The following is a 26,153-nucleotide window of genomic DNA, read 5'->3' as shown; positions in this document are numbered from 1 at the left end:
ACCAAGAGTGAGTAATTTCTTTTGGCTCAAAGGGCCACATTGACCTAGTGGGCAGCCTTCTGGGGGCCACATGCTAATTTGCTGGTGGAGCAACAAATATTATTTATTTATTTATTTATTTATATACTGTCCTTTTTTTATTGACATGAACTGAAGGCGGCTTACAGATAAAACAGGAACATCTAAAAATATCGTGCTTTTCTGAATTTTTCAATGGAGAACCCGAGCACACGGAAACACCGTTTACCTTCCCGCTGCAGTGGTACCTATTTATCTACTTGCACTGGCATGCTTTCGAACTAGGTTGACAGGCGCTGGGACAGAGCAACAGAGTCACAGGGATTCGAACTGCCGACCTTTCAATCAGCCAGCCTAAGAGGCTCAGTGGTTTAGACCACAGAGCCACCCGCGTTCCTTTTGCTGCTGTGAGAAGGAGATGCTGAACTAGATGGGTCTTTGTCCTTTTCCAGCAGGGAACATCTTATGTTCAGTGGTGAGATTTGGACTTAGAATTTGGGATTTGCAACTTGTGGAGTTTCCGCCTATCAATTTCAGTCATTTGGGGAGACCCAGAGCTCTGGGTTAGAGAACAGAATCTGGTGATCCCTTCCTCAAGTGGAGGTCACCAATGTATCCCAATAGGTCTTCACATACCCACAGAGGTCACCCTTGGTCGCCTACCCTGCCCCTCCCTGCTCTGAAACCAGGCTCAAAAACAGCACTTTGTTGTACCCCATGGAACAGTTTGTGGTGTGTGTTTGTGGTGCCAGCAACAACTTACAGTGGTGCCCCGCAAGACGAACGCCTCGCGAGACGAAAAACTCGCAAGACGAAAGGTTTTTTCTTTTTTGAGTTGCTTCACAAGACGAATTTCCCTATGGGCTTGCTTCGCAAAACGAAGCTTGCCCCCGCACCCCGGACCTCTTTTGAAGCAAGGGGCGGCGGGGAGAAGATCGCTTCTCCCCGTTGCCAGCCCCGCAATCTCCGGGGACAGAGGGGAAGGTGTGCGCGTGCCTTCCCCTCTCTCCCCAGACCCCTTTTGAACCAAGGAGCGGCAACAGGGAGAAGCGATTCTCCCCGTTGCCCCTTCCCTTGCTTTAAAACAGGTCCCTTCTGTCCCCGGACGGTCTCCATAGGAACGCATTGATTGATTTTCAATGCATTCCTATGGGAAACCGTGCTTCGCAAGACGAAAAACTCGCAAGAAGAAAAAACATGCGGAACGAATTAATTTCGTCTTGCGAGGCACCACTGTAGCTAGTCTGCAAATGTATCCGTAAGGGCCAAAAAGGCTTGGTGACCCCTTCTCCTAAAGAAGAGAGGGGGTCACCCTTGCAGGGTGGGTTGGACTAGATGACCCTTTGGTCCCTTCCAACTTCATGATTCTATGACTCTAAGAAAAATAAAAATCAATTTAGGTGACAATTTGAACCACTTGGTTGCTTGACGGAAACTCAGGTGTGGCTTACCAAAATGAGCAACACAATAGCAGAACTGGGAACTGACTCATCTCCCCCCTTTCTGTGGTCTCAGATGCACATTGCAGGGCTTTAGAGATTAAAGAAGTAGCCTTGTGGCCGAGACCTGCTGTCTCCCAATTTGTACAATATCCAAGCTAACAGGTGTTCCTTGCCTTTTCTGTCCCTTGAGTTGATTTCATAATGGCTTCAGGTTGCAGACTCCACTAACCCAGAAATAGAACCTTGGGTTAAGAACTTTGCTTCAGGATGAGAACAGAAATTGTGCTCCAGCGGCACGGCAGCAGCAGGAGGTCCCATTAGCTAAAGTGGTGCTCCAGGTTAAGAACAGTTTCAGGTTAAGTACAGACCTCTGGAACAAATTAAGTGCCCCGCAAGACGAATGCCTCGCAAGATGAAAAACTCGCTAGACGAAAGGGTTTTGCGGTTTTTGAGCTGCTTCGCAAGACGAATTTCCCTATGGGCTTGCTTCGCAAGACGATAACGTCTTGCGTTTTTTGCAAGTTTGTTTCCTTTTCCTTAACACCGTTAATACAGTTGCGACTTGACTTCGAGGAGCAACTCATAGAACGCGGTGTGGTAGCCTTTTTTGATGTTTTTGGCCATTTTTGAAGCTTTTCCAAAACTTTTCCGACACCATGCTTCGCAAGACGAAAAATTCGCTAGACGAAAAAACTCACGGAACGAATTAATTTCGTCTTGCGAGGCACCACTGTACTTAACCCAAGGTACCACTGTATTTAACATGCATCTCTGGGTTATTTGTGGGGCCTGCCTGGTGTTTTTACATGAGTAGAATGTGTCCTTTTATTTAAAATGCATCTCTGGGTTATTTGTGGGGCATAGGAATTTATTCATCCCCCCCCCCAAAAAAAATAGTCCAGCCCCCCCCCCCCCGGTCTGAGGGACAGTGGACTGGCTCATGACTGAAAAAGGTTGCTGACCCCCTGTTTCTAGTCCAACCCCTGGCAGTGCAGGAATCTCAACTAGAGCATCCATGACTTATGAGCATCCAACCTCTGCTTTAGAACCTCCTTGGAAGGAGAGTCCACAACCTCCCAAAGGAGATTGTTCCACTGTCAAACGGCTGTCACTCTCAGAAGGTTATTCTTGATGCTTAGTGGGCATCTCCTTTCTTGTCACTTAAAGCTTGCTCCATCTTCCCTGTGAGAGCCCTTCAGAGAGCCCTGTCATATCTCCTCTCAGTCTCCTCTTTTCCAAGCTAAACATGCCCAGCTCCCTCGACCCTTCCATGGAAGTGCCATGGATTGAATTACACTGCCAGCCAATGTAAACATTACTGAGCTGGAGAGACCGATGGTTTGACTGAATATAAAGCAGCTTCTTACGTTCTTATGAGAAGGGTCAACACCCACTGCTAGATATAGGCAACATGCCATAAAGCTGTTAAGGAGCTAGAAAGTGTTGGTCAGGGAGATGGCCTGAGAGGGGAGGATGCAGTGCTTTGTTGCATAGCCAAAAGCTGCTGGCAAGAAAGTGAAATTATATAGAGGCAGCAGAGAACAGACTACTCATGGTGGTGCCAGGGAAAGAGCCTGTTAAGAATCTTAGTCCTGAAGGCCTTCGAAAGACTTGAGGCTCTAATAATAATAATAACCAGAGACATCACCTTGCCAACAAAGGTCCGTATAGTTAAAGCTATGGTTTTCCCAGTAGTGTTGTATGGAAGTGAGAGCTGGACCATAAAGAAGGCTGATCGCCGAAGAATTGATGCTTTTGAATTATGGTGCTGGAGGAGACTCTTGAGAGTCCCATGGACTGCAAGATGATCAAACCTATCCATTCTTAAGGAAATCAGCCCTGAGTGCTCACTGGAAGGACAGATCGTGAAGCTGAGGCTCCAATACTTTGGCCACCTCATGAGAAGAGAAGACTCCCTGGAAAAGACCCTGATGTTGGGAAAGATGGAGGGCACAAGGAGAAGGGGACGACAGAGGACGAGATGGTTGGATAGTGCTCTCGAAGCTACAAACATGAGTCTGACCAAACTGCGGGAGGCAGTGGAAGACAGGAGTGCCTGGCGTGCTCTGGTCCATGGGGTCACGAAGAGTCGGACACGACTAAACGACTAAACAACAACAAACATCTGGCTGGGTTTCCCCAGCCACTCTGGGCGGCTTCCAACAGAATATTAAAATACAATAGTCTATTAAACATTAAAAGCTTCCCTATACAGGGCTGCCTTCAGATGTCTTCTAAAAGTCTGGTAGTTGTTTTTCTCTTTTACATCTGGTTGGAGGGTGTTCCACAGGGCGGGCGCCACTACCGAGAAGGCCCTCTGCCTGGTTCCCTGTAACTTGGCTTCTCGCAGCGAGGGAACCACCAGAAGGCCTTCGGAGCTGGACCTCAGTGTCCGGGCAGAACTATGGGGGTGGAGACACTCCTTCAGGTATACTGGACCGAGGCTGTTTAGGGCTTTGAATTGTGCTCGTAGACATTGTGCCCATGTCGTAGCATCCCCATATTCCCACAATTTCAGTGGTTGCCAAGCAGCAAATGTACAAATCTGAGTTGGGTTCTCTGATGCTTTTGCAGGTAATTCTGCATCTCACTTTTCTCCTCCTCCTCCTCATATTCAAGGCCTCCCATTATATTCTGCCACATCATCCAATGACGGCAACTAATTTCACTTTGCGGGGCGTAAGCCTCTCCCGGCTATGAGAAAACACAAGATAAGAGCGGTTCTCATTTGCTATAGTAATTCCTTATCAAAGTCACAAAGCCAGCAAGAGTGAAAGAGAAGATTACCTACCACTGAGAAATGCCTTGGGAAATAGGATTATTTTACATGCCATTTGGCAGCTAACTCGTAACATTCATCGCACTGAGTAGTTGCAGCTGAATTTTCAGGGAGGGATTTTAATTGGCCCTGTGAGTTATTATGCTGATTAAAACGATAATCTCTGATGAAAAGCTTTGTCGGAGCGCTTCTTAAACCGCTGCTTCCAAGGCCAGTGGGGTTAGGGGACAAGTTGTGGGGTTTTTAAAATTAATATTTATTGGGTTTTCAATGTTGCCAGTTTCTGCCCCCCACATTGCACTCATCTTCAAGCTGCTATGTACCGTATTTTTCGCTCCATGACACACCAGACCATAAGACACACCTAGTTTTTGGAGGAGTAAAACAAGAAAAAAAATATTCTGAATCCCAGAAGCCAGAACAGCAAGCGGGATCGCTGCACAGCGATCCCTCTTGCTGTTCTGGCTTCTGGAATAGCTGCGCGAAGCCTCTTCAGGGCAGGGGGAGCGTTCTTCCCACTGCCCTGAAGAGGCTCTGCGTTGCTATCCCAGAAGCCAGAACAGCAAGAGGGATTGCTGCGCAGCGAACCCTCTTGTTGTTCTGGCTTCTGGGATAGCTGCGCAGCCTGCATTCGCTCCATAAGACACAAACACATTTCATCTTACTTTTAAGGAGGGAAAAAGTGTGTCTTATAGAGCAAAAAATACGGTAAGTCTAAAGCAGGGACTGCTAATGTGGCACAGTGAGGCAGTTATTGTTGGGAAACTGCCAGGGAGATAACGTCCATCATGGCCCCCAAGCCGGAGTTCGGAGATTCCATCGGCCTCCCGTAGTCACGCAGATCCAACAGTTAGGGGCACAAAGCCTTTGGAATTCCTAGCCACATTCCTAGGCTGGGTGCACCCTCTTTCAGCAGAAAGCACAGTCAAAAGCTTGCACCGCAGAAGAGCAGAAGAGCATAATTTACAGACTTTATTAGAACATGAACAGAACAAAAGAAAACACATCCATTCTGTCAGCGTCTCTGAGCCGACTGAGAAAACGAAAGGAAACAGCAAGAACATAAACATCCTGTGAATAGGACATGCGCAGACTCTGACTCCCAAAGCCTGCTCCCTTTTAAGGTGGAACGGGAATATCCTAACAGTTATAGTGGTTAGCTTTTCATCTTTGAAAAATGTCTAGAACCAAATGAAGAAATTGAAAAAGTGATGCTCTCTTTCTTTGCCCCACCATCCTCTTTCAGTATAATATTATTTTCAAGGCTCAGATTAATTGTGCCGGATCTGACTTTTACCCAGTTTCCTTGGGAAAGTGGTATGCATATGGACACACTTTTTGTCTCTCAGGATGGGCAAAAAAAGTGATGAGAGGCAATGGGGCTCACTCACTCAAAAATCCAAGTGTGCCAACAGGCCCAAAGAGTGTGGCTATCCCTCTTTTAATGGGTTGCCTAATGCACATAGCCCTTATAATCGTCTCACAATGTCTGACGAAAGGAAGAGAGTAAAGTTTGGTGTGTGAGAATTAGTTACCAACTTAAAATAAAAATAAAATTCAGAGGTCTTTAACATCAGTCTTATCTGGAGATGTTAACAATTGATTATGTGTTGTTTCCATGCCAAGAACACCCCCATTTGCTAATTTCTGCAGAATCAGGTTGCTGTTAAAAGGTACAGGAGCAGACCGGGTTGAGATCTCCCTCTTCTGTCAATTACTACCAGTTGGGAGACCCTCTGGAGCTGATTTTGGGGTACACAGAAAAGGAGGAGGAGGAGGGGGGGAGTATTATTTGAAATCCTGCTGTGCTAGCAGAACCCAACAGTTGCAGCAACAGAAACCTTATGTTTGGCCTCCTTTTGAAATTCTTCAAGGTGTTTTGAAAGACTAAATTCAATGTTGAGAGATGTTTCAAGAGCAACATCATCATCATCATCATTGATACACTGCCCTATACCTGCAGGTCTCAGGGCAGTTTACTAACATGGAGGTGGACAAGGATGCTAGACAAAGACAGTCTAGTATTTTGAAATGGAAACTTAAATATCATACAGTTACAGAAGAAATGTGCATGCACACGAAAGCTTATAGCCAGAACAAACTTAGTTGGTCTCTAAGGTGCTACTGGACAAATATTTATTTATTTATTTATTTATTTATTTATTTTGATTGTGTCAGACCAACACGGCTACCTACCTGAATCTAGAATCAACAATTAAAAACTCCCATGAACAGATCTGCCTTCAGATGCCTTCTAAAAGTCAAATTGTTGCTTATCTGTTTGACATCTGGTGCAAGGGTGTCCCACAGGGTGGGTGCCACTACAGAGAAGGCCCTCTGTCTGGTTCCTCGTGGCTTCTTTTCTCACAGTGAGGGAACTGGCAGGAGGCCCTCGGAGCTGGAGCTCAGTAACTGGGCTGGATGATGGAGATGGAGACGCTTCTTCAGGTATACAGGGCTGAGGCCGTTTATCTGGTGGCACTAATTTCCATCTCCATTGCAAAGGAAATTGTGCATCCCAAACCATTTCCATGGACTGCATGGGTATTGCTGTCTGTGCTTATATGTGGACTGAAAGCAACTTCATCTAAAGGCATCTTAGGGGAAGAGTTGTGGCTCAGCGTTAGAATTCCTTCTTTGTAGGGAGAAGGTCCCAGGTTCAGACTCTCACATCTCCAGGAAGGTTTGGGAGAGACTTCTGTCTGAAACTCTGGAGAGCTGTTGCCATTCGGTGTAGACAATCCTGAGCCAGATGGACCAATCAGATGGTCTGACTTGGTGCAGAAACAGAGGTAGCTGCCTTCTACCAAGTCATTCCATTGGACCATTTAGCACACTGTTGTCTACTCTGGCTAATGCAAGACAGCTTCCTATGTTCGTAATGAGTTAGAAAGTGTGGCATTTCTGCAAACTTTTAAGCAGTATTTTAATTTGTTGTTGTTGTTTAGTCGTGTCCGACTCTTTGTGACCCCATGGACGCCAGGCACTCCTGTCTTCCTCTGCCTCCCGCAGTTTGGTCAGACTCATGTTTGTAGCTTCGAGAACACTGTCCAACCATCTCGTCCTCTGTCGTCCCCTTCTCCTTGTGCCCTCAATCTTTCCCAACACCAGGGTCTTTTCCAGGGAGTCTTCTCTTCTCATGAGGTGGCCAAAGTATTGGAGCCTCAGCTTCACGATCTGTCCTTCCAGTGAGCACTCAGGGCTGATTTCCTTCAGAATGGATAGGTTTGATCATCTTGCAGTCCATGGGACTCTCAAGAGTCTCCTCCAGCACCATAATTCAAAAGCATCAATTCTTCGGTGATCAGCCTTCTTTGTGGTCCAGCTCTCACTTCCATACATCACTACTGGTTAAACCATGGCTTTAACTATATGGACCTTTGTTGGCAAGGTGATGTCTCTGCTTTTGCTCTGCTTTGCTCTGCTTTTAATTAGTATTTAATTAGTATTTTAATAAAGTCATGCAAATTACTGCAAAATATAATTGCACCCCAGTCTTGCACTGACTGCAGCTTTAAGATGGGAGAAAGAGTAAACCTATTTATTGCCAATCAGAACACTCCACAAAAGCAACCTTTTCTATTCTGAAGACAGCTTAAAAGCCCAGGAAAATGATCCATTATATATCACTTTTTTCAGAAATAACATATCCATGGAATGCATGAATTCCATCTGGGCTTCTCTTCTAAAATGTTGTTTTCTCTCTCCCACCCCCCACCCCCAAGTTTCTTTCATCCTTATCCTTTTTGCGGGGGAAGTATTGCTTCTCCTGATAGTGTCCTTGTATTACAAGTGTCCCCATAGGATTAACTCGACCTATTTCAAAGGAGAAATAGAGAAACATCCTTAATGAAATGATCCTAAATATGAACTAGTTGCATAACAGCCCTACTTTTCATCAGCCGGTAATGTGTGACATCCTATCTGCTTCCTACCACAACCATGTGCTGTGCACAGTTGACTATAAGGAAATCCTAGTGGATCAGATCCTACTCATGTGTAGGAGCTCCACACAGTGAGAACATCCATGGTCTGCATAGAAACCATGTGCAGTGCCCAGCTGTTGCAGAAAGTGGCTAAAAAAGTGCTAAAAGTGCTTCTTCTTCTTTGACGATCACTTGTAGCTGAGTAAGATTGTCTTCCATGAACACGGTCTTAGTCCATGAGTGACTGTGGAGGCCAATTCTAGATCCACACGTCCTTCCACAGTGGGGACATAGGTTTCTGGGCAGGAGTTGTTCATAGTAAGGGATGCCAAGTGTGCATTCCTCTTAGCATGTTTCTTCTTTTCGTCCTGAGTTCAAGTGTCTTCAAAGCCCATGACACCTTTGGTGAAGGCTGTTCTCCAACTGGAGTGCTCACAGGCCAGTATTTCCCAGTTGTCAGTGTTTATACTACATTTTTAAAGATTTGCCTTGAGAGAGTCTTTAAACCTCTTTCAATGACCACCAGTGCTATGCTTTCCATTTTTAAGTTCGGAATAGAGTAGTTGCTTTGGAAGACGATAATCAGGCATCTGCACAACATGACCAGTCCAACGATGTTGATGTTGAAGAATCATTGCTTTGACACTGGTGATCTTTGCTTCTTCCAGTACACTGGCATTAGTTCGCCTGTCTTCCCAAGTCGTGTTTAAATTATTTTGGAGACACCGTTGATGGAATCTTTTGAGGAGTTGGAGATGGGGTTTTAAGTGGTCCATGTTTCACAAGCATACAGTAAGGTTGGTAGTACAATAGTTTTGTAAAGAAGCATTTTCCCGGTGAATTTCCTGGTCCTCAAACACCCTGCACTTCAATAGGGAGAAAGCTGCACTCGCAGCGCTCAAGCGATGCTGGATTTTGGCATCAATGTCGGCCCTTGTGGAAAGATAACTGCCCAGGTAGGAAAAGTGATTGACACTTTCCAGTGTTGCACCATTGAGTTGGATTGGTTAGATTTGTTGTTGCAGGAAGTGGGTGCAATGTATGGGGCTAAAAGTGCAACCACACCATGGCCTTACCTGCGAGAAGCACATAGAATCACATAATTGTAGATTTGGAAGAGACCCCACGAGTCACATGGTCCAACCCTCTGCAATGCACGAATCTCAACAAAATCACAATAGCTGACCAGATGTCCATGGGAAGCCAACGATCAGAACCTCAGCACAACCCCAATGGTTTCCTGCAACTGGCATTCAGAGGCATATAGCCAGGAGGCAGGGCATAGCCAACATAGCTAGTAGGCATTGTCAGCCTTATCCTCTATGAATTTGTGTAACTCTTTTTTTTACAGTGATCCAAGTTGGTGGTCACTCACTAGGTGACCTTGGGACAGTCACATACTGTGTAAAGATTCTCAGTTGGTTTTAGGTTTTCCTCCCCATTGTGTCTACATTTAAATTCTATAATATTTCTATTTATACATGCATTTGTATTGGTTACGCTTATTACTTTTACTGTACAGTGGTGCCTCGCAAGACGGAAAACCCGCTAGACGAAAGGGTTTTCCGTTTCTGAGCTGCTTCGCAAGACGATTTTCCCTATGGGCTTGCTTTGCAAGACGAAAACGTCTTGCGAGTGTTCCGATTTCCCCCCCGCTTTCCCCCCTTTTTCTAAGCCGCTAAGCCGCTAATAGCCTTTTAGCCGCTAATCCGCTAAGCCTTTAATAGCCGCTAAGCCTTTAATAGCCGCTAAACCGCTAATAGCGCTAATCCGCTAAGCCGCTAATAGGGTTGCTTCACAAGACAAAAAAACCGCTAGACGAAGAGACTCGCGGAACGGATTAATTTCGTCTTGCGAGGCACCACTGTATATTGTATGTGTTTCTTTCAATATATCAAAATAAAAAAAATCCTTCCAGTAGCACCTTAAAGACCAACTAAGTTAGTTCTTGGTATGAGCTTTCGTGTGCATGCACACTTCTTCAGATACACTGAAACAGAAGTTGCCAGATCCTTAACGACCTATTACAGTCGTTAAGAGTCGTCAACAGGCTCATCTCAGCTATCTGCCAATCTCCCATTCCCACCACCCTTCGGAGTAATACCCCTCCACACCTTCTCACTATATCATAGAATCATAGAGTTGGAAAAGACCACAAGGGCCATCGAGTCCAACCCCCTGCCAAGCAGGAAACACCATCAGAGCACTCCTGACATATGGTTGTAGAAGGACATATATAGAAGGATCTGGCAACTTCTGTTTCAGTGTATCTGAAGAAGTGTGCATGCACACGAAAGCTCATACCAAGAACTAACTTAGTTGGTCTTTAAGGTGCTACTGGAAGGATTTTTTTTTATTTTGACTATGGCAGACCAACACGGCTACCTATCTGTAACTTTCAATATATCGTAATTTACTAATTCTTCTTATTATTTTTAAAAAAGATAAAATGCATGGTTGGGAGTGTTGCTTCATGGAGGAAAACCAGGATAAAATAAATAAAATAAAAAGTGCACCTCTTCATTCCATCTGATTATCTCTTTCCAGAATGAAGCTGTTTCAGGGTCTCCGCACTGCCTTTATACCTGTCGGTGCACTTATTGCCAATTCTCCCCTTCTGAAAGCCGAGACCTCCACCCACTGTTAGAAGAACACAAGCCAGCCTGGGGAAGGGAGAAAAAACAGAAAAAAGCACAACACACCTCTTGGCTCCTCTTTCATGGCAATGCCTCACAACTTGGCAGGAGAAAATGGCTTCAACTTTACCCAGAAACTCATTTTCTCCAGCCCGTCCAACCCAGTGGAGAACAGCCTTACTTTTGATACGACCAGTCCCAAGGAATCTTGCAACACTTCTGAGAGCAATGGCACTTTATACTCCAGCGCAAACAGCCCTTCAGACTCCTGCATTAAACCCCTCTGTGACGAGGGACCCGAAAACAAGAGCCAGTTCAGCAAAGGCATTAAATACGTCTCCTCAGAAGGGGAAGTGCTGGTTTGCGGATGGGGAGCCTTCACGCCGAGTTGTTTACAGTTCTTCAACACACCCAAGGGGGTCTTGTTCTTCCTCTGCGTGGCTTCTTTCCTTCAGGGGATGACCGTGAACGGCTTCATTAATACAGTCATCACCTCCATAGAGCGGCGGTTTGATCTCCGGAGCTACGAGAGCGGGCTGATTGCCAGCTCTTACGACATCGCTGCCTGTGTCTGCTTGACGTTTGTCAGTTACTTTGGGGGGAATGGGCACAAACCGCGGTGGCTGGGGTGGGGGGTGTTGATCATGGGCATTGGGTCGGTCATCTTTGCGCTGCCTCAGTTCACCACCAGCCAATACGAAGTACATTTCTCGGAGGAGATTGGCATGTGCTCCTCCAATCAGAGCGTGGGGTGCGCAGAAAGCGTCTCCAGCCTCTCCAGTTACCGGTTTGTCTTCATGCTCGGACAGTTCCTTCACGGGATTGGAGCAACGCCATTATACACTCTTGGAGTGACCTATTTGGATGAAAATGTCAAGTCCAACTATTCCCCCGTGTATATCGGTAAGTGTCAGGCTTCAGGGAATCAGCTTCCTCCCTCCGTGCCAGTAGATAAGCAGAACAAAGGGAAAGGAGTCTTCTTACCAGTTAGAAACTTTAATAATCACAGCCAGAGAACAAAGAACCCATCTCCAAGAAAGTGCAGTGCTCCCAATTAAGAATCCCACCCTTTTACGTCCCTATGAATCCATGTCACTGCTGCGTCTTGTAATCTGAGCTTGTCCCCTCTGTGATTTGTGTCCTTTCTTTTCTGCCACTTTCTCAGCTCTTCTTGACCTTGAGGAGAGCAGATGAATGCTTTCCAGAGACAGTGGATCTGTTAACCCTCTCTCTCCCAGTGTTTCATCTCCTAGCTGTTCCCCATCCAGTATTTCCCAGCTACTGCCTTCTGAAACTGTGCCCCTCTGCAAACCACTGTTCCAAATCTATACTGTCCTCCTGCTCCTGGGAAGATTCAGGAGCAGGGGAAGGGGGAGGCTCCCACCATTCCTCCTCAGTACAGCCCTCCTCTGTCATGGAGGGCATGTTGGTGTTGCTTTCTCCTTCCCATACACCTGCCCCATTGGATAGATTTGGAGGGTAGGATAAGATATTAGTTATTATTTATCCTTATATTGCCTCCTTGTGCAAGAGCACCAGCTGTCTAGCAGACTACATCCTTAGCTCCACAAGGCAAGCCTGATCCTTGCAGCATTGTCACACAATGCTCTTCCCCGCCCCATCTCAATGAATTATAGTACACACAAAAGGAAGCATTAGTCACAGGTGTAGCAATTAGCCAGCTTGAGTGCTGAAGAGCTGTGCAATGCAAAGGAGTTAATGAGTTCTCCCTCTGCGACTGCCTGCGTATCATTCATCAGCCACAAAATGGAATCAAGAAACATCCCTCCTCTTGTCATCTACAGAAGGGGTAAGCCCTAAGATTTATTCAGGCACAGTGAATTAATTGCAGTCCTATTATTATTTCTACTACTAATACTACCATTAATTTTATAATTGCCTTCTAAGCCACCATCTCAGTGCAATTTGCACAGAGGATTATTAAGTCTTAAATTCAGTTCTCCACATTTCAATTTCTGTTTGCAATTTTATTTTATTTTTAAAAAAGCAAGGCTTCATGAGAATTCATCAGCATTTGAGTGCAAAATTCTCCAAACGTGCGTCTCTGTATGCAATTTTCGCATTTCCCTCTGAAACAATACATTTTTATGTGATTTTTCACATTTTAACACAGGATATGCATTTTTGGATACATTGCTTGGTTGGAGAACTGCCAAAGTTGGAGCAGTCTGAATTTCAAAGGATGGCTGTGTTTCATTTCTCATACTGTTTCAGAGAGTGCGAATTACACAGATTCGCCTTTAAATGCAGTCTGAATCAAATTTCTCCTCCATCTCTGGCAAAAATTAATAAGTGAACAGCACTTAAGCTTTCCCTTTGCAGTACTAATGTGGGCGAACGAACATCTGTTCCCCAGTGATAGCGAGAGAATGTTGGGAACTTGGAGAAACTGATGGTACATCTGCAATGAATTCCCTCCCCCCTCCAAAAAAAAATCTGAACTTCAGCAAAACTTTAGAATTCAGAACTGACTTTTTGAACTTTGAACTTTTTCAAGTGTCTCTCTTGACATCTTTCTTTTTCAGCTATTTTCTACACTGCTGCCATATTGGGTCCTGCAGCTGGCTATCTGGTTGGAGGGATCTTTCTGAACATTTACACCGAAATCGGAAGACAGTAAGTTTAGCATTCTTTATCTTGGACACAGCAAATTCTTGTTAAACCTTTTACCTAGGTTTTTTGTTCTTTTAAAAGTAAAGACACAGGTGATCTGCTCTCATCCTGCTGAACTCAAAAACAGGCTTCAAACATGAAATGTAGCTCAACTCCAGCATTTTCAGAAAATCACTTCACACATTATACGTAAGTCCAAGTATCATGCAAGTCCTGTCCTGCATCTTAGCTCAGCTGATAGATCATGAGATTCTTAATCTCAGAGTCATGGGTTTGAGCCCACATTTGGCAAAAGTTTCCTGCACTGCAAGGGGTTGGACTAGATAACCCTCGTGATCATTTCGAACCTTCCAATTCTATGATCAGCTTCAATTGGCTGCAACTTCCTAGCCCCAGTAGATGATAGCCCCATAGCGGCGATGGCTGTGCTCTTCCTCAACTGCTGATTTTATTTATTTTATTAATTAAATATTAGCTTCTCGCTGCAAGTGCATAAGAACGGTGAAGGCCTCTATCATCAGTCACACGAAGCTCCAACGACATTCATTCAGAATTTTAGCCCATTCACTTCTGATGACTTGGACCATATTGAAGCATGCATAGCTTTAAACAAACAAACAAACAAACAAACAAACAAACAAATTCTTATTTATATCCCGCCCTCCCCAGCCAAAGCCGGGCTCAGAGCGGCTAACAACAGTAAAAGTAACACAGTTTACATAAAATCACAATCAATTAATTGAAGTACATTCTAAAATCAATTCATACTAAAATCAATTCGGAATCAAATTAATGGCAACCATTGGGCTAGAGTTCTATGAGGATTGCCAAAGGATAATCAGACTGTGCCTTGGCCAAAGGCCTGGTGGAACAGCTCCGTCTTGCAGGCCCTGCGGAAAGGTGTCAAGTCCCGCAGGGCCCTGGTCTCTTGTGACAGAGCGTTCCACCAGATCGGGGTCACAGCCGAAAAAAACCCTGGCTCTGGTTAAGGCCAGCCTAACCTCCCTGTGGCCCAGGAACTCCAACATGTTTTTGTTTGAAGACCATAAGGTCCTCTGTGGGACATACCAGGAGAGGCGGTCCCGTAGGTATGAAGGTCCTAGGCTGTATAGGGCTTTCAAAAGAGGATGAAGTTATCAATGGCTACCAGTCCTGCTGGCTAAGTTCTGTCTCCACTGTTGGGGACAACATGCCTCTGAATCCTAGTTGCTGAGAATCACAAGTAGGGAGAAGGTGTTGTTGCTTCCCAGAGGCTTCTGGCTGACCAATGTGACAACAGAGTGCTGGATTAGATGGGTCTTTGGCTTGATGCAGCAAGGTTCTCCTGATACTCTTATTATATTCCATGTATAAAGTCTCAGGTTCAGTCTTTGGACCAGGCAGGGCTGGAGACAGCACCCTAGAACCAGTAACTAGAAGTTGGGGATAAAAAGGAATCCAGAGCATTGGGTAAGCCAGGTGGCAGAACAGGAGAACATCACGGCTGGAGAGACATCAGGATAATCAGGTAAACCAGGATCAAAAACATCACAATTCAGGTACACTCCAGGTACTATGGCATCCTAACGATTACAGTACAACTGTGGTACTAGATGCTAAAGATGAGGCCATATTTGCATGGCAGAACAGATGACTTGAATGTGGAAGGTCACATGTGATTTCCCGCTGGTAGGGCTGGGAGGGAAAAACTTCTGCCCATGCCCTGGACAGCCACCAACCATAACATTAGACGATAATGGTCTAGATAATGGTCTAATCGGCTCTGGATCCATTCCAGTCCAGCTTCCGCGCTGGTCATGGGACCGAGACGCCTCTGGTCGCCCTAACAGATGATCTCCGCAGGTAGCTGGATCAAGGCAGGTCAGGGCTGCTGATTCTTCTAGATCTGTCAGCAGCCTTCGTCATGGTCGATCACAAAGTCCTGGACCACCGCCTTGCCAACGTGGGGATCCAGGGCACAGTCCTTCAATGGCTGCGCTTGTTTCTCTCTGGTTGGGGACAGAGGGTGGCGCTTGGGGGGGAATTGTCATCGTGCCACTCCTTGGTGTGTGGAGTGCCTCAGGGTGCGATACTCTCCCCGATGCTTTTCAACATCTTTATGCGCCCCCTCACCCAGCTTGTCTGGAGTTTTGGGCTGGGTTGCCATCAGTATGCTGATGACACCCAACTCTATCTGTTGATGGATGGCCATCCTGACTCGGCCCCAGATACACTGATCACATGTTTGGAAGCTGTGGCTGGATGGTTACGTGGGAGCCGGTTGAAGTTAAATCCTTCGAAGACAGAGGTCCTTTGGCTGGGAAGGGACGATATGGGTTTGGGGGGCAATTCCCATCTCTTGCAGGGGTGCAATTAGTGCCAGCACCGTCCGTTAAGAGTTTGGGTGTAATCTTCGACGCCTCCCTTTCCATGGAGGAGCAGATTGCAGCTACAACAAAGGCGACATTTTTTCATCTCCACCAAGCTAAGCAGTTGGCTCCTTACCTCTCTCGCCCTGACCTAGCCACTGTGATCCATGCGACGGTCACCTCCAGACTGGATTATTGTAACTTGCTCTACGTGGGGCTGCCCTTGAGACTGACCCAGAAACTCCAGCGGGTGCAGAATGCCATGGCAAGACTCCTTACGGGGTCCTTGCTGCGAGATCACATTCACCCGGTTCTATACCAGCTGCACTGGCTCCCGGTGGGGTACAGGATCAGGTTTAAGGTGCTGGTTTTAACCTTTAAAGCCCTATACGGCCTAGGACCCTAGGACCTACGGGACTGACTCTCCTCGTATGTCCCACAGAGGAACTTATGGTCTTCAAACAAAAACATCCTGAAGGTCCCAGGCCACAGAGAGGTTAGGCTGGCCTCAACTAGAGCCAGGGCTTTTTCGGCTGTGGCTCCAATCTGGTGGAACGCTCTGTCACAAGAGACTAGGGCTCTGCAGGACTTGACATCTTTCCACAGGGCCTGCAAGACACAGCTGTTCCACCAGGCCTTTGGTCTGGGCACAGCCTGACTCCCTCCTTTGGCAATCTTCACAGAACTTTAGTCTAATGGTTGCCATCAATTTGAGTTGAATTAATTTTAATGAAATGATTTTAGAATGTTGTATTATTTGATTGTTGTTAGCCGCCCTGAGCCCGGCTTCGGCTGGGGAGGGCGGGATATAAATAAATTTATTATTATTATTATTATTATTATTATTATTATTATTATTATTATTATCATCATCATCATTACCAAACGGTTCCTTTTGGAAGGTTTATCTGTTCATGGTTGTTTCTACAAGGAAGTCCCATTCAAAAGAATTATGTTCAACATAAGGGTGATTTAAGGGTTCTCTCTGGGGTCAAGGGAACCTTTGGGAAGGCAGAAGGATAATACCTTGCTATTTTTCAGGAGCGCTTTTATCTCTGGCCAAAGCACTGCTCACGGAGTGATTACTGCAGCAATAAGCAATTAAGTGGTCCTATGAATTAAGGGCATATTCCAAATGCACAGATAATTTTGGTTAAAAAGAAAGGGAGGCCGTTTGACCTGTGCTGATAATTTTGCTAAAGCTATTGGCAGATATTAAAAACTCTGCTCACTCGCTCTGTTTTGGTATTTTGATCTTGCGTAGAAACTTTCATCTTACATTAATTTAAGCAGTTGAGCCTGCAATCTATTAATCTTGAATCCCAGAGTGGGCCTTTGAGCCTTGAAGTGAGCCCAGCCTGCTAAATTCCAACTCAAGTGGAATTCAGGTACATTTTTAATCATTGCAAAATGCTTCCCTCACCTCCAAAAGTCTCCACCAGTCTGGGAAGTAGGGGCACTGTGACATCGTCATAAGCTTTTTGTCTAGACCATCCCTGGCTTGTTCTTGGCTGACGTCAGTTTGTCAGAATACGGGGAGAGAATTTTCATAAACGAGTAACCTTCCTCCTCTGCCCTTTACCTGCAGAATTGATCTTACACCGGACAACACTCTGTGGGTTGGAGCTTGGTGGATTGGATTCCTGGGTGCAGGGGCTGGATCCCTTTTGATCTCGATCCCCATCTTGGGGTACCCTCATCGCCTGCCAGGTAGGTCAAGAGTGTCCCAACTATTTTTTTTTAATAATGTTTTTTTATTTAATTTTCCATAAAATCTTCAGTCATTCAATTTTCCACATCACATATTTTAGTTTGTTGAACCTCCCTCAACTCCTCTGACAATCGTCCAAAGTTATTCTCCTATTTACACATTTCTTAATTATAATATTGCCTTTAAATAAAAAAAATTGTATCCTTGTTTACATTCTTGCGATATTCCTTAGTTTTCACAAAGCTTCTTTAAAACACACTAGCGTTGTATTCTCCTCACATACAGTTTTCAAATACTCTCTAAATTTTCCCCAGCCCTCCAAAAACTTATGATCTCTTTGAAGTCTGATTTTTCCCGTTAATTTGTCCAGTTCCGCATAGTCTGTTAATTTACTTCTCCATTCGTCCAGAGTCGGTACTTGTTCTTGTTTCCACCTTTGAGCTATCAGCGTTCTCGCTGCAGTTGTTGCGTACTGGAAGAGTTTAAAGTCCCTCCTATTTATTTCCTTTCTGGTTATCCCTAGTAAAAAGGTCTCTGGTTTCTTTACAAAGCTATATTTCAGCATTTTCCTTAACTCATTATATATTGTTTCCAAGAGTGTCCCAACTAAACTCATTTTGCAGCACAGCAGTCCTTGCCCTTCTCAAGAGAGTGGAGGGCTGCCAAGTGGCAGGGATACTAATACTGTACCCCTCCTGTCCTGATAAGGAGCAGGAGAGGCCATAGCATAGCATTGGTGCACCTGCTTTGCATGCAGAAAACCCCAGGTTCAGTTCCATGCCATCTCCAGGTAGGGCTGGGAAAGTCCCCAGCCTGAAACTTTAGAGAGCCAGTGTAGGCAACGCTGAACTTCATGGACAAAAAAGTGGCCCAGAATAAGGCAGTTTTCCATGATGTTCTTAAGAATGTGGTCAGATTCTCTTGTAGCATGTGGCTGGACAATAGAGATAGGCAGCATAACAAATGGTAAGGCTTGAGAAATAGTTCATTCTGCTTACCATTCTGTTAATCAAAATACAAAATAACCAGTGGTCTTGTTTGTACGTTATGCTCCACCAAACCATGGCCTAGCACGGATGTACCAGCTAGCTGGCAGCGGACCGACTGAATCCTGGAGCCCTGGGAGACGAATAGGGAAAGGAAACAGAATTTGCAGAACAGCGTGCCTTTGTTAATCTGCCATTGTTATGCCCTGTGTGTTATCATTTGAACCTCGGTCACGCTGTGCATATTTGCCTGTGGAGGGGGAGAAATGAAAGCAATGCAAATTCTCTCCCCCGCATCTTCCTCCTCCGGCGTCTCTTTTGCTCAGTTGCCTTCCTTCCCCTCTCAGGCCTTGTCCCAAATCACTTTGAAACAAGCTGACGAGCTTTTTGCAACTTGCTTGATGACACACACATGGTGTCCTAAGATTCCCTCACCCTCCCTTTTCATTGTGCGATACTTTTGGATAGCCAAGCTCAGAGCAGACAAGGCACTGAAATTCTCCGCTCAGCCTCTGGATCAGGCCTGCTGCTGCCTTTTATGCCATTTCCCCCCTGCTCACCTCCTTCTGATGTGTCAATTGACCTTCTCTTGGTCTGTTGGAGTTGCGGGTAATGTTTCATGCACTGAACTCTACACGGGAGGGTTGGTATCTTGCTGCTGAGCACATGATTTGCATGTAAAAGGGTCCCAGGGTTCAGTTCCTGACATTCGCCAGCAGAGCTAGGAAATACTTTTGTCTAGAGAGCCTTTGCCACTGCTGGTTGGTGTAAGGGGAAAAGCCTGTGGCCTTCCATGAGTTGGTGGCACGCCTGTGCAGGCAGCAAAACCAGGACATTGATTGGGTCTCTGTTGGGCCATCATAGATAGCTGATGACTTGTGGCCCAATCCTATCCTGTGAGCAGTGGTGGACCTACATTTTTGTGGCCCCAAAGCTTGAAGTGTCACGGGGGCCTCTTAACAACCAACAATGAGGTCTGGGTAACCACTGTTACCTGCTTCAGTGGGGTTGTTCCATGACAGATCAGCACACCTTTACAACATCTGTGCTACTGACTTTCAAACTTTGAGATTGCAGACCCTCCAACGGTCCCTATTTTCCAGGGACAATTCCAGATTCACAGAAGGCATCCCGGTTTCTGATCTGATCCCATAATGTCCCGCTTTGCCTTAGGATGTCCTTCCTTTCATCAGAAAAATGTTGGAGGGTATGGTAGGACATCTCTATTTCCATCAGAGAAATCTTGGAGGGTATGGAGTTATGTGACCCCCAAGCCAAGGAGATAAGTAACTATACAACTTTTAGAAGGCATCTGAAGGCAGCCCTATATAGGGAAGGTTTGTTTTTTTCTAAAAAAGTTCAATGTTTTCTTATGTTTTTGTATATGTTGGAAGCTACCCAGAGTGGCTGGGGCAACCCAATCAGATGGGTGGGGTATAAATAATAAAATTATTATTATTATGGAATAGGAAGTCCTTATTTTCATCAGAGAAATCTTGGAGGGTATGGGATTGTGGAAATATATGCAACAACAAAAAAATGAATTCGGGTCGTGCCACTCAAATTGGGTCTGCTAGACCCCAGAATTTTAAGCAATGTGAACTAAAATTGCTTCTGCAGCCCTGAAGCTTAAACTTCATTATTTCCATAGGAGACCCTTCCCTGACTGTGAGGTAGGCAACACTGAGAGATAGTGACTAGCCCATGGCCTCTCAGTGATATTCATGGGCAAGTGTGGATTTGAACGCTGTTCTCCCCTGTCCCAGATGCATATTCTAGCCAATGACACTACACAGGCTCAAAAGGCACGGAGATCAGAGGTTAGAACTGGCAAGCAGGTTGATATTTGGAAAGGGCACTCTCTACAACCCCCAGCCATTTGAACACTGCATGGAGGACGTTTCTGAATTGGGACGAGCCCCCAGGCTGGCCAAATCCCCCAGCTGCAAGGTGCACACTGAATTTTGTATGTTTTCAGGTTCTCAGCGCTACATAGTCATGAGAGTTTCAGAGGCCCATCAGCTGAAAGACGGCAGCCATAAAACAGCCTCAGATCCTGACTTTGGGAAGACGGTTAAAGACCTGCCACGGTGAGAACTTCTTGTACCTGTCGTTCAGATAACTGTGTATTTTGTTGGGGGAGGGAGTGTTTTCTTAACAATTTATTTCTTAACTGTCTTTAAACTCTGCAACAGTCTTGCTCCTTCCCCCTGGATCTTCAACCACAAACAAGTTAATGTTCTGCCACATTGTGGCACAGGAAATGGATGTTACAGATTGGGGAATAAATTTGATTCACTTCACAATTAAAGGTGAATCTTCCTAATTTGCACTTTCCATAACAAAACTGACACCATCCTTCAAAATTCGCACTTCTCAGAATCTTTTTCAGTACTGTTCTCCGCTTAAGTAATTTGAGCAAGAATGCGAATATATTAGAATAAAGTATGAATAAAAATGCATATATGCGTGAAAATAACATACAAAAAATGTGTTATGTTACGGAATGTTGCTTTACCAAAACAAATGTGTCCATTAGACAATATTGCATACAAAAATCTGGGTATTGGGAAAAAATTGTACAAAAATACTATGGTATACATTTTCATGAGGTGTATGTATGTATATATATATATATATATATATATATATATATATATATATTCAAACTAGTGTAGAAATGTTGAAAACTGAACTTGTGAGTGGAAAAATGAAAAACTGAGGGAAATCGAAATTGACATATTCACCACTGCCTTACACTAGCCATTACTGCCCATTGAGTACAATCCATTGCTATTGGCTAACATGTCCTTTGCCAACCTGGGATCTTCCATATATTTTGAAGTACAACTCCCATCCTCATGATGGGAGATATCTTCCATATCACCTAGTCTAGAGAACACCAAGTTAGGAAAGGCTGCCTTAAGCAAAATTCATTTATTTACATGGTGATTGATAATTATTGCAGTATAGCATTTTGTAGGCACAACCTATAAAACCAAGTCCTCCTGATTTCACTGGGAATGATTTAGAGAACTGGTCGACCTGAAAGTGCATCGCTTTGACTAGAGCAGCCTTTGCTAACCTTTCCAGATGCTTTGAACTACAATTTCCATCAGCCCCAGTCAGGCCAAGCTAAGTGACATCAGAGCTAAAGAGAGGCACTGAATACAGTGGTACCTCGGGTTACAGACGCTTCAGGTTACATACGCTTCAGGTTACGGACTCCACTAACCCAGAAATAGTACCTCAGGTTAAGAACTTTGCTTCAGGATGAGAACAGAAATCATGCTCCGGTGGCGCGGCAGCAGCGGGAGGCCCCATTAGCTAAAGTGGTACCTCAGGTTAAGAACAGTTTCAGGTTAAGAACGGACCTCCGGAATGAATTAAGTTCTTAACCTGAGGTACCACTGTAGTAGTATGTGCTTGGACATCACAGGGGAGCTCAGATGACCCCTCTACAGCAGCAGACATTGGGAGAATACGCAAGAGGGCAGCAGGCTCCCTCTCTTTGCTTTTGGCCAACACGTGAAGTGATTCGACGTCCATACTAGTGTAAGGGCACAGATCCTGGCCCAATTGAGACTCCCCCCTTGCATGGAACAGCTGTGATGCCAGACAGTGCAGTCAAGCTTATAAAGTAACAAGATGGTCTCTTCTACAGATCTCAGCATCCAAGAGGGTCTGTAGGCAGGAGATGGTCTTTTAGATGTTTGGGTCCTGAGTCATTCAGAGGACTGTCCTCTGTGAAGTAGGGTTCATGACCACCCTAGTTGACTAGATTTCTCCCCCATCCCCATGTGATCAGGGTAGAATAATTACTACATGGCGTTCTTTACACCCACATTTCCAATGCACTGCTAAATGTCCTTATGCACCTTGTGTGTTTTATTATTCATTTATTTTGAACGATGCCTAAACTGCTTAATCAAAGCTCAGTCGGTAGAGCAGGAGACTCTCCATCTCAGAGTTATGGGTTCGACCCCCACCTTGGGCAAAAATGGAACCAGAATTACCGTAGTTAGCTCTGCCTGTCATTGGCTCTGGCTCCACCTATCATTGGCTCTGCCACTGCCTGTCATTGACTTGGTTCCTCCTCTTCCTAGCCTCCCTGCCTTTTAGTGGGATGCGGGTGGCGCTGTGGGTTAAACCACAGAGCCTAGGACTTCCCGATCAGAAGGTTGGCAGTTCGAATCCCCACGATGGGGTGAGCTCCTGTTGCTCATTCCCTGCTCCTGCCAACCTAGCAGTTCAAAAGCTTGTCAAAGTGCAAGTAGATAAATAGGTACCACTCCGGCGGGAAGGTAAACGGCATTTCCGTGTGCTGCTCTGGTTCGCCAGAAGCGGCTTAGTCATGCTGGCCACATGACCTGGAAGCTATACGCTGGCTCCCTCGGCCAATAAAGCAAGATGAGCGCCGCAACCCAGAGTCGTCCGTGACTAGACCTAATGGTCAGGGGTCCCTTTACCTTTACCCGTCACCCCTATCCAGACACACACGTACCTGGGTGTTTACAAATAGGTATGGATGTGCATCTTGTCCAAATGGTGCACATTTTCTGCCAGAAATACTGGCTTGCCAATCAGAAGGTTGGCGGTTCGAATCCCCGCAACAGGGTGAGCTCCCGTTGCTCGGTCCCTGCTCCTGTCAACCTAGCAGTTTGAAAGCACGAAGTGCAAGTAGATCAATAGGTACCGCTCCAGCGGGAAGGTAAACGGTGTTTCCGTGCACTGCTCTGGTTCGCCAGAAGTGGCTTAGTCATGCTGGCCACATGACCAGGAAGCTGTACACCAGCTCCCTCGGCCAGTAAAGCGAGATGAGTGCCGCAACCCCAGAGCCAGCCACGACTGGACCTAATGGTCAGGGGTCCCTTTACCTTTACCCATCACCCATACCCAATACCCAGACACACACGTACCTGGGTGTTTACAAATAGTTATGGATGTGCATCAAGTCTAAATGCAGCACATTTTCTGCCAGGAATACTGGCTTTTGCCTCACCAGCCTCAATAGGAACCAGCCAACACTGGTTTTGTGTAATAAAATCAAAGGTAAAACACAGCTAAAACTCGCAGTAACTATATTAAAATGTGCACCAAATAATTCTCATTCAAACGCAGATAAGTAAAAATATAGGCAACAGCAGTCTATGCCTTGGTAGGCCTGCTGAAATAAATAATAATAGAGGATAATAAAGGATGCCGGAGGGCCTAAGCACCCATAAGTCTCCTCTGGCGTGTGGCCCACCTGGGTTGGTTGCCAGGCAATTTGTATGTATTATGCAGAAAGAGTATCCTGAAGAAATTTCAGCCTAGTTATTGAGTGAAATTCTTGACTTGGTGCCACTTTCCAAGATTATGGCTCAGTTCTTCTATAAGGAAATTAAATTCAGAAATAGCATTTAAATGCTGGTCGGCATATGACCCAAACAACAGAGATGCAAAATAGAAGCCGAGAACTCAAGAGTTTGCTTTACTTTTCACTCCAGGTGCTTATCTTCAAGTGCTTATCCACCCATGATTTACAGGCCTTCTAGCTTCAGGGAGCCTTCCCTCAGAATAAAAACGACACAGCACAAAAGGAAAGGGGGCAGGGAAGGAAAAGGAAAACAGCAAACTCAGGGTGGAATTCAACATAGCACTAAGGTATTGTGCTGCTAGCACAAACGTTTCTGCTTGGCTGATGGGATGATCTCCCCTCCCGCCACCCTCCCTGTGCTATGTTCTGGGGTTTTTCCAGAGTTGATTTGGGGGAGCCATGGGGGTGCATGGAGGAAGGGGAGGGTGTGGAAGGCCCCATTGCACTACTGAGACAGGTAAACGGCGTTTCCGTGTGCTGCTCTGGTTTGCCAGACGCGGCTTACTCATGCTGGCCACATGACCCAGAAGCTGTACGCCGGCTCCCTCAGCCAATAAAGCAAGATGAGCTCCGCAACCCCAGAGTCAGTCACGACTGGACCTAATGGTCAGGGGTCCCTTTACCTTTACCTTTATACCAAAGCCTGCAGAAATAGTTTCTGCTCCCTGGTTTCCAACAGATAACTGTTTGACCACCGTGAGAGCAGTTTGCTGGACTAGCTGGGCCTGATCCACCAGGCTCTTCTTATTTTCTTATGCACTCCTCTGATTGACATATTTCTGGTGTTGCTAATTTCTTTTTCCTAAATTCATGTAGAATGGAAACATTGCAAAGCACTGCCCCCCGCAAAGCACAACAAATTGAATGAAATCTGGTACAAGCAAGTCTTGTTCTCAAAGTAACATTTAAGAACAAGATTAGCTTTCTGTGGATTTTGCTGGTTAAGAGACATGTAATTCTCACTAACTGTTGTGTTCCTGAACCACATGCCTATCTGAGAAAACACCCGGGGAGAGAGGATAGTTCAACAGTTGTTGTTACAGAACATCATCAAAAAGGATCAGAGAAGGTCAGCTGTTTCTCAGTCAATAACCGAAAACTTGACACTATCTTTCCTTTCATTTTCCTGCATCTGGTGTTTACTGAAGATGATGAAGATGAAACAGAAGGGAGTCAGTGTTGCATTTTTATAAATTAACTAGTGGCTTCCACCTCTGCTTTGTTGTTCTCCAGCCCTAACTACCCCTGGCTTCATGCAAATGCAGAATTCTGATGAGATGCTACAAATTCTCCAATGGGAGCTGCGTGGTGACAGCCTTACATGTGTATTTATATAGGAAGAAAGCAATAGTTATGACCTAGCCTGCTGGGGCTGATGGGGGGCTGTAGTCCAAAATATCTAGAGGCTCCCAGGTTGGTGAAAGCCCATTCACCATAACTAGTTCTACAAAGTGTTCCCATGAAAATTAGAATGACTTTAAAGTTCTGGATTGTATGGGTTGTGTCCCAAGACAGTTAAAGTTTGTAATCAAATAATTGTTTCATGTTTCGAAACAATGCCATTTTTGCAGACCATGGGTTGGTAGGGCTGCCATATGCCCAGTTTTCCCCAGACACGTCCAGAAATTTGGCCAGAAAATCTTGTCCGGGTGAATTTTTGGCAAATCAGCAAAATGTCTGGGGAAACCCAGATGATGTATGAAGAAGAAGAAGAAGAAGAAGAAGAAGAAGAAGAAGAGGAGGAGGAGGAGGAGTTAGGATTTGATTTCCTGCTTTATCACTACCCTAAAGAGTCTCAAAGCAGCTAACATTCTCCTTTCCCTTCCTCCCCCACAACAAACACTCTGTGAGGTGAGTGGGGCTGAGAGACTTCAGAGAAGTGTGACTAGCCCAAGGTCTCCCAGCAGCTGCATGTGGAGGAGCGGGGAATCGAACCCGGTTCACCAGATTACGAGGCCACCGCTCTTAACCACTACACTCACACTGGCAAGAGGATGATGATGATGATGATTATATCATTTAAAAATTCCAAAAAAAAAAAGGCCAAAAAGGGAGTGGGGAAACAGCTCAACAGCTTTGTCCAGATTTTGGGAATATGGCAACCCTACGTGTTGGTCCTACTATGAAGGAATGCAAAGCATTGCTCTACATTAGGCATGGCCAGTGTGGTGCCCCTGGGCACACGGTGGCCACCCCTGTCTCTTCTCACTGAAATTATGTTTGAACCAAGCATCCTATTGTAGCCAAAGGAATGCACTGGTACCTCAGGTTACAGACACTTCAGGTTACTGACTCCGCTAACCCAGAAATAGTA

At 45.4% G+C, this 26,153-nt stretch overlaps 1 protein-coding gene across 3 annotated transcripts in view; it reads left to right on the top strand.

Moving 5' to 3' along the window:
- The window catches only part of SLCO4A1 (solute carrier organic anion transporter family member 4A1), a 70,190-nt gene that overhangs the window by 26,359 nt on the left and 17,678 nt on the right, over positions 1-26,153 (top strand). For all 3 annotated transcript variants that reach the window (XR_014527159.1, XM_083507411.1, XM_083507412.1), the window contains exons 2-5: positions 10,713-11,704; positions 13,348-13,438; positions 17,372-17,493; positions 20,459-20,570. Coding sequence is in view for 2 of the 3 variants with exons in the window: in XM_083507411.1 (XP_083363537.1) it covers positions 10,885-11,704; positions 13,348-13,438; positions 17,372-17,493; positions 20,459-20,570 (1,145 nt within the window). In the remaining variant the exon portion in view is untranslated. The remainder of the gene's footprint in view (positions 1-10,712; positions 11,705-13,347; positions 13,439-17,371; positions 17,494-20,458; positions 20,571-26,153) is intronic.

Source organism: Podarcis liolepis (genome assembly GCF_965112155.1).
Source record: "Podarcis liolepis genome assembly, chromosome: 6".
Classification (NCBI taxonomy): domain Eukaryota; kingdom Metazoa; phylum Chordata; class Lepidosauria; order Squamata; family Lacertidae; genus Podarcis; species Podarcis liolepis.
Note: the sequence above shows the minus strand (reverse complement) of the source record. Positions and strands in the feature narration are given on the sequence as shown.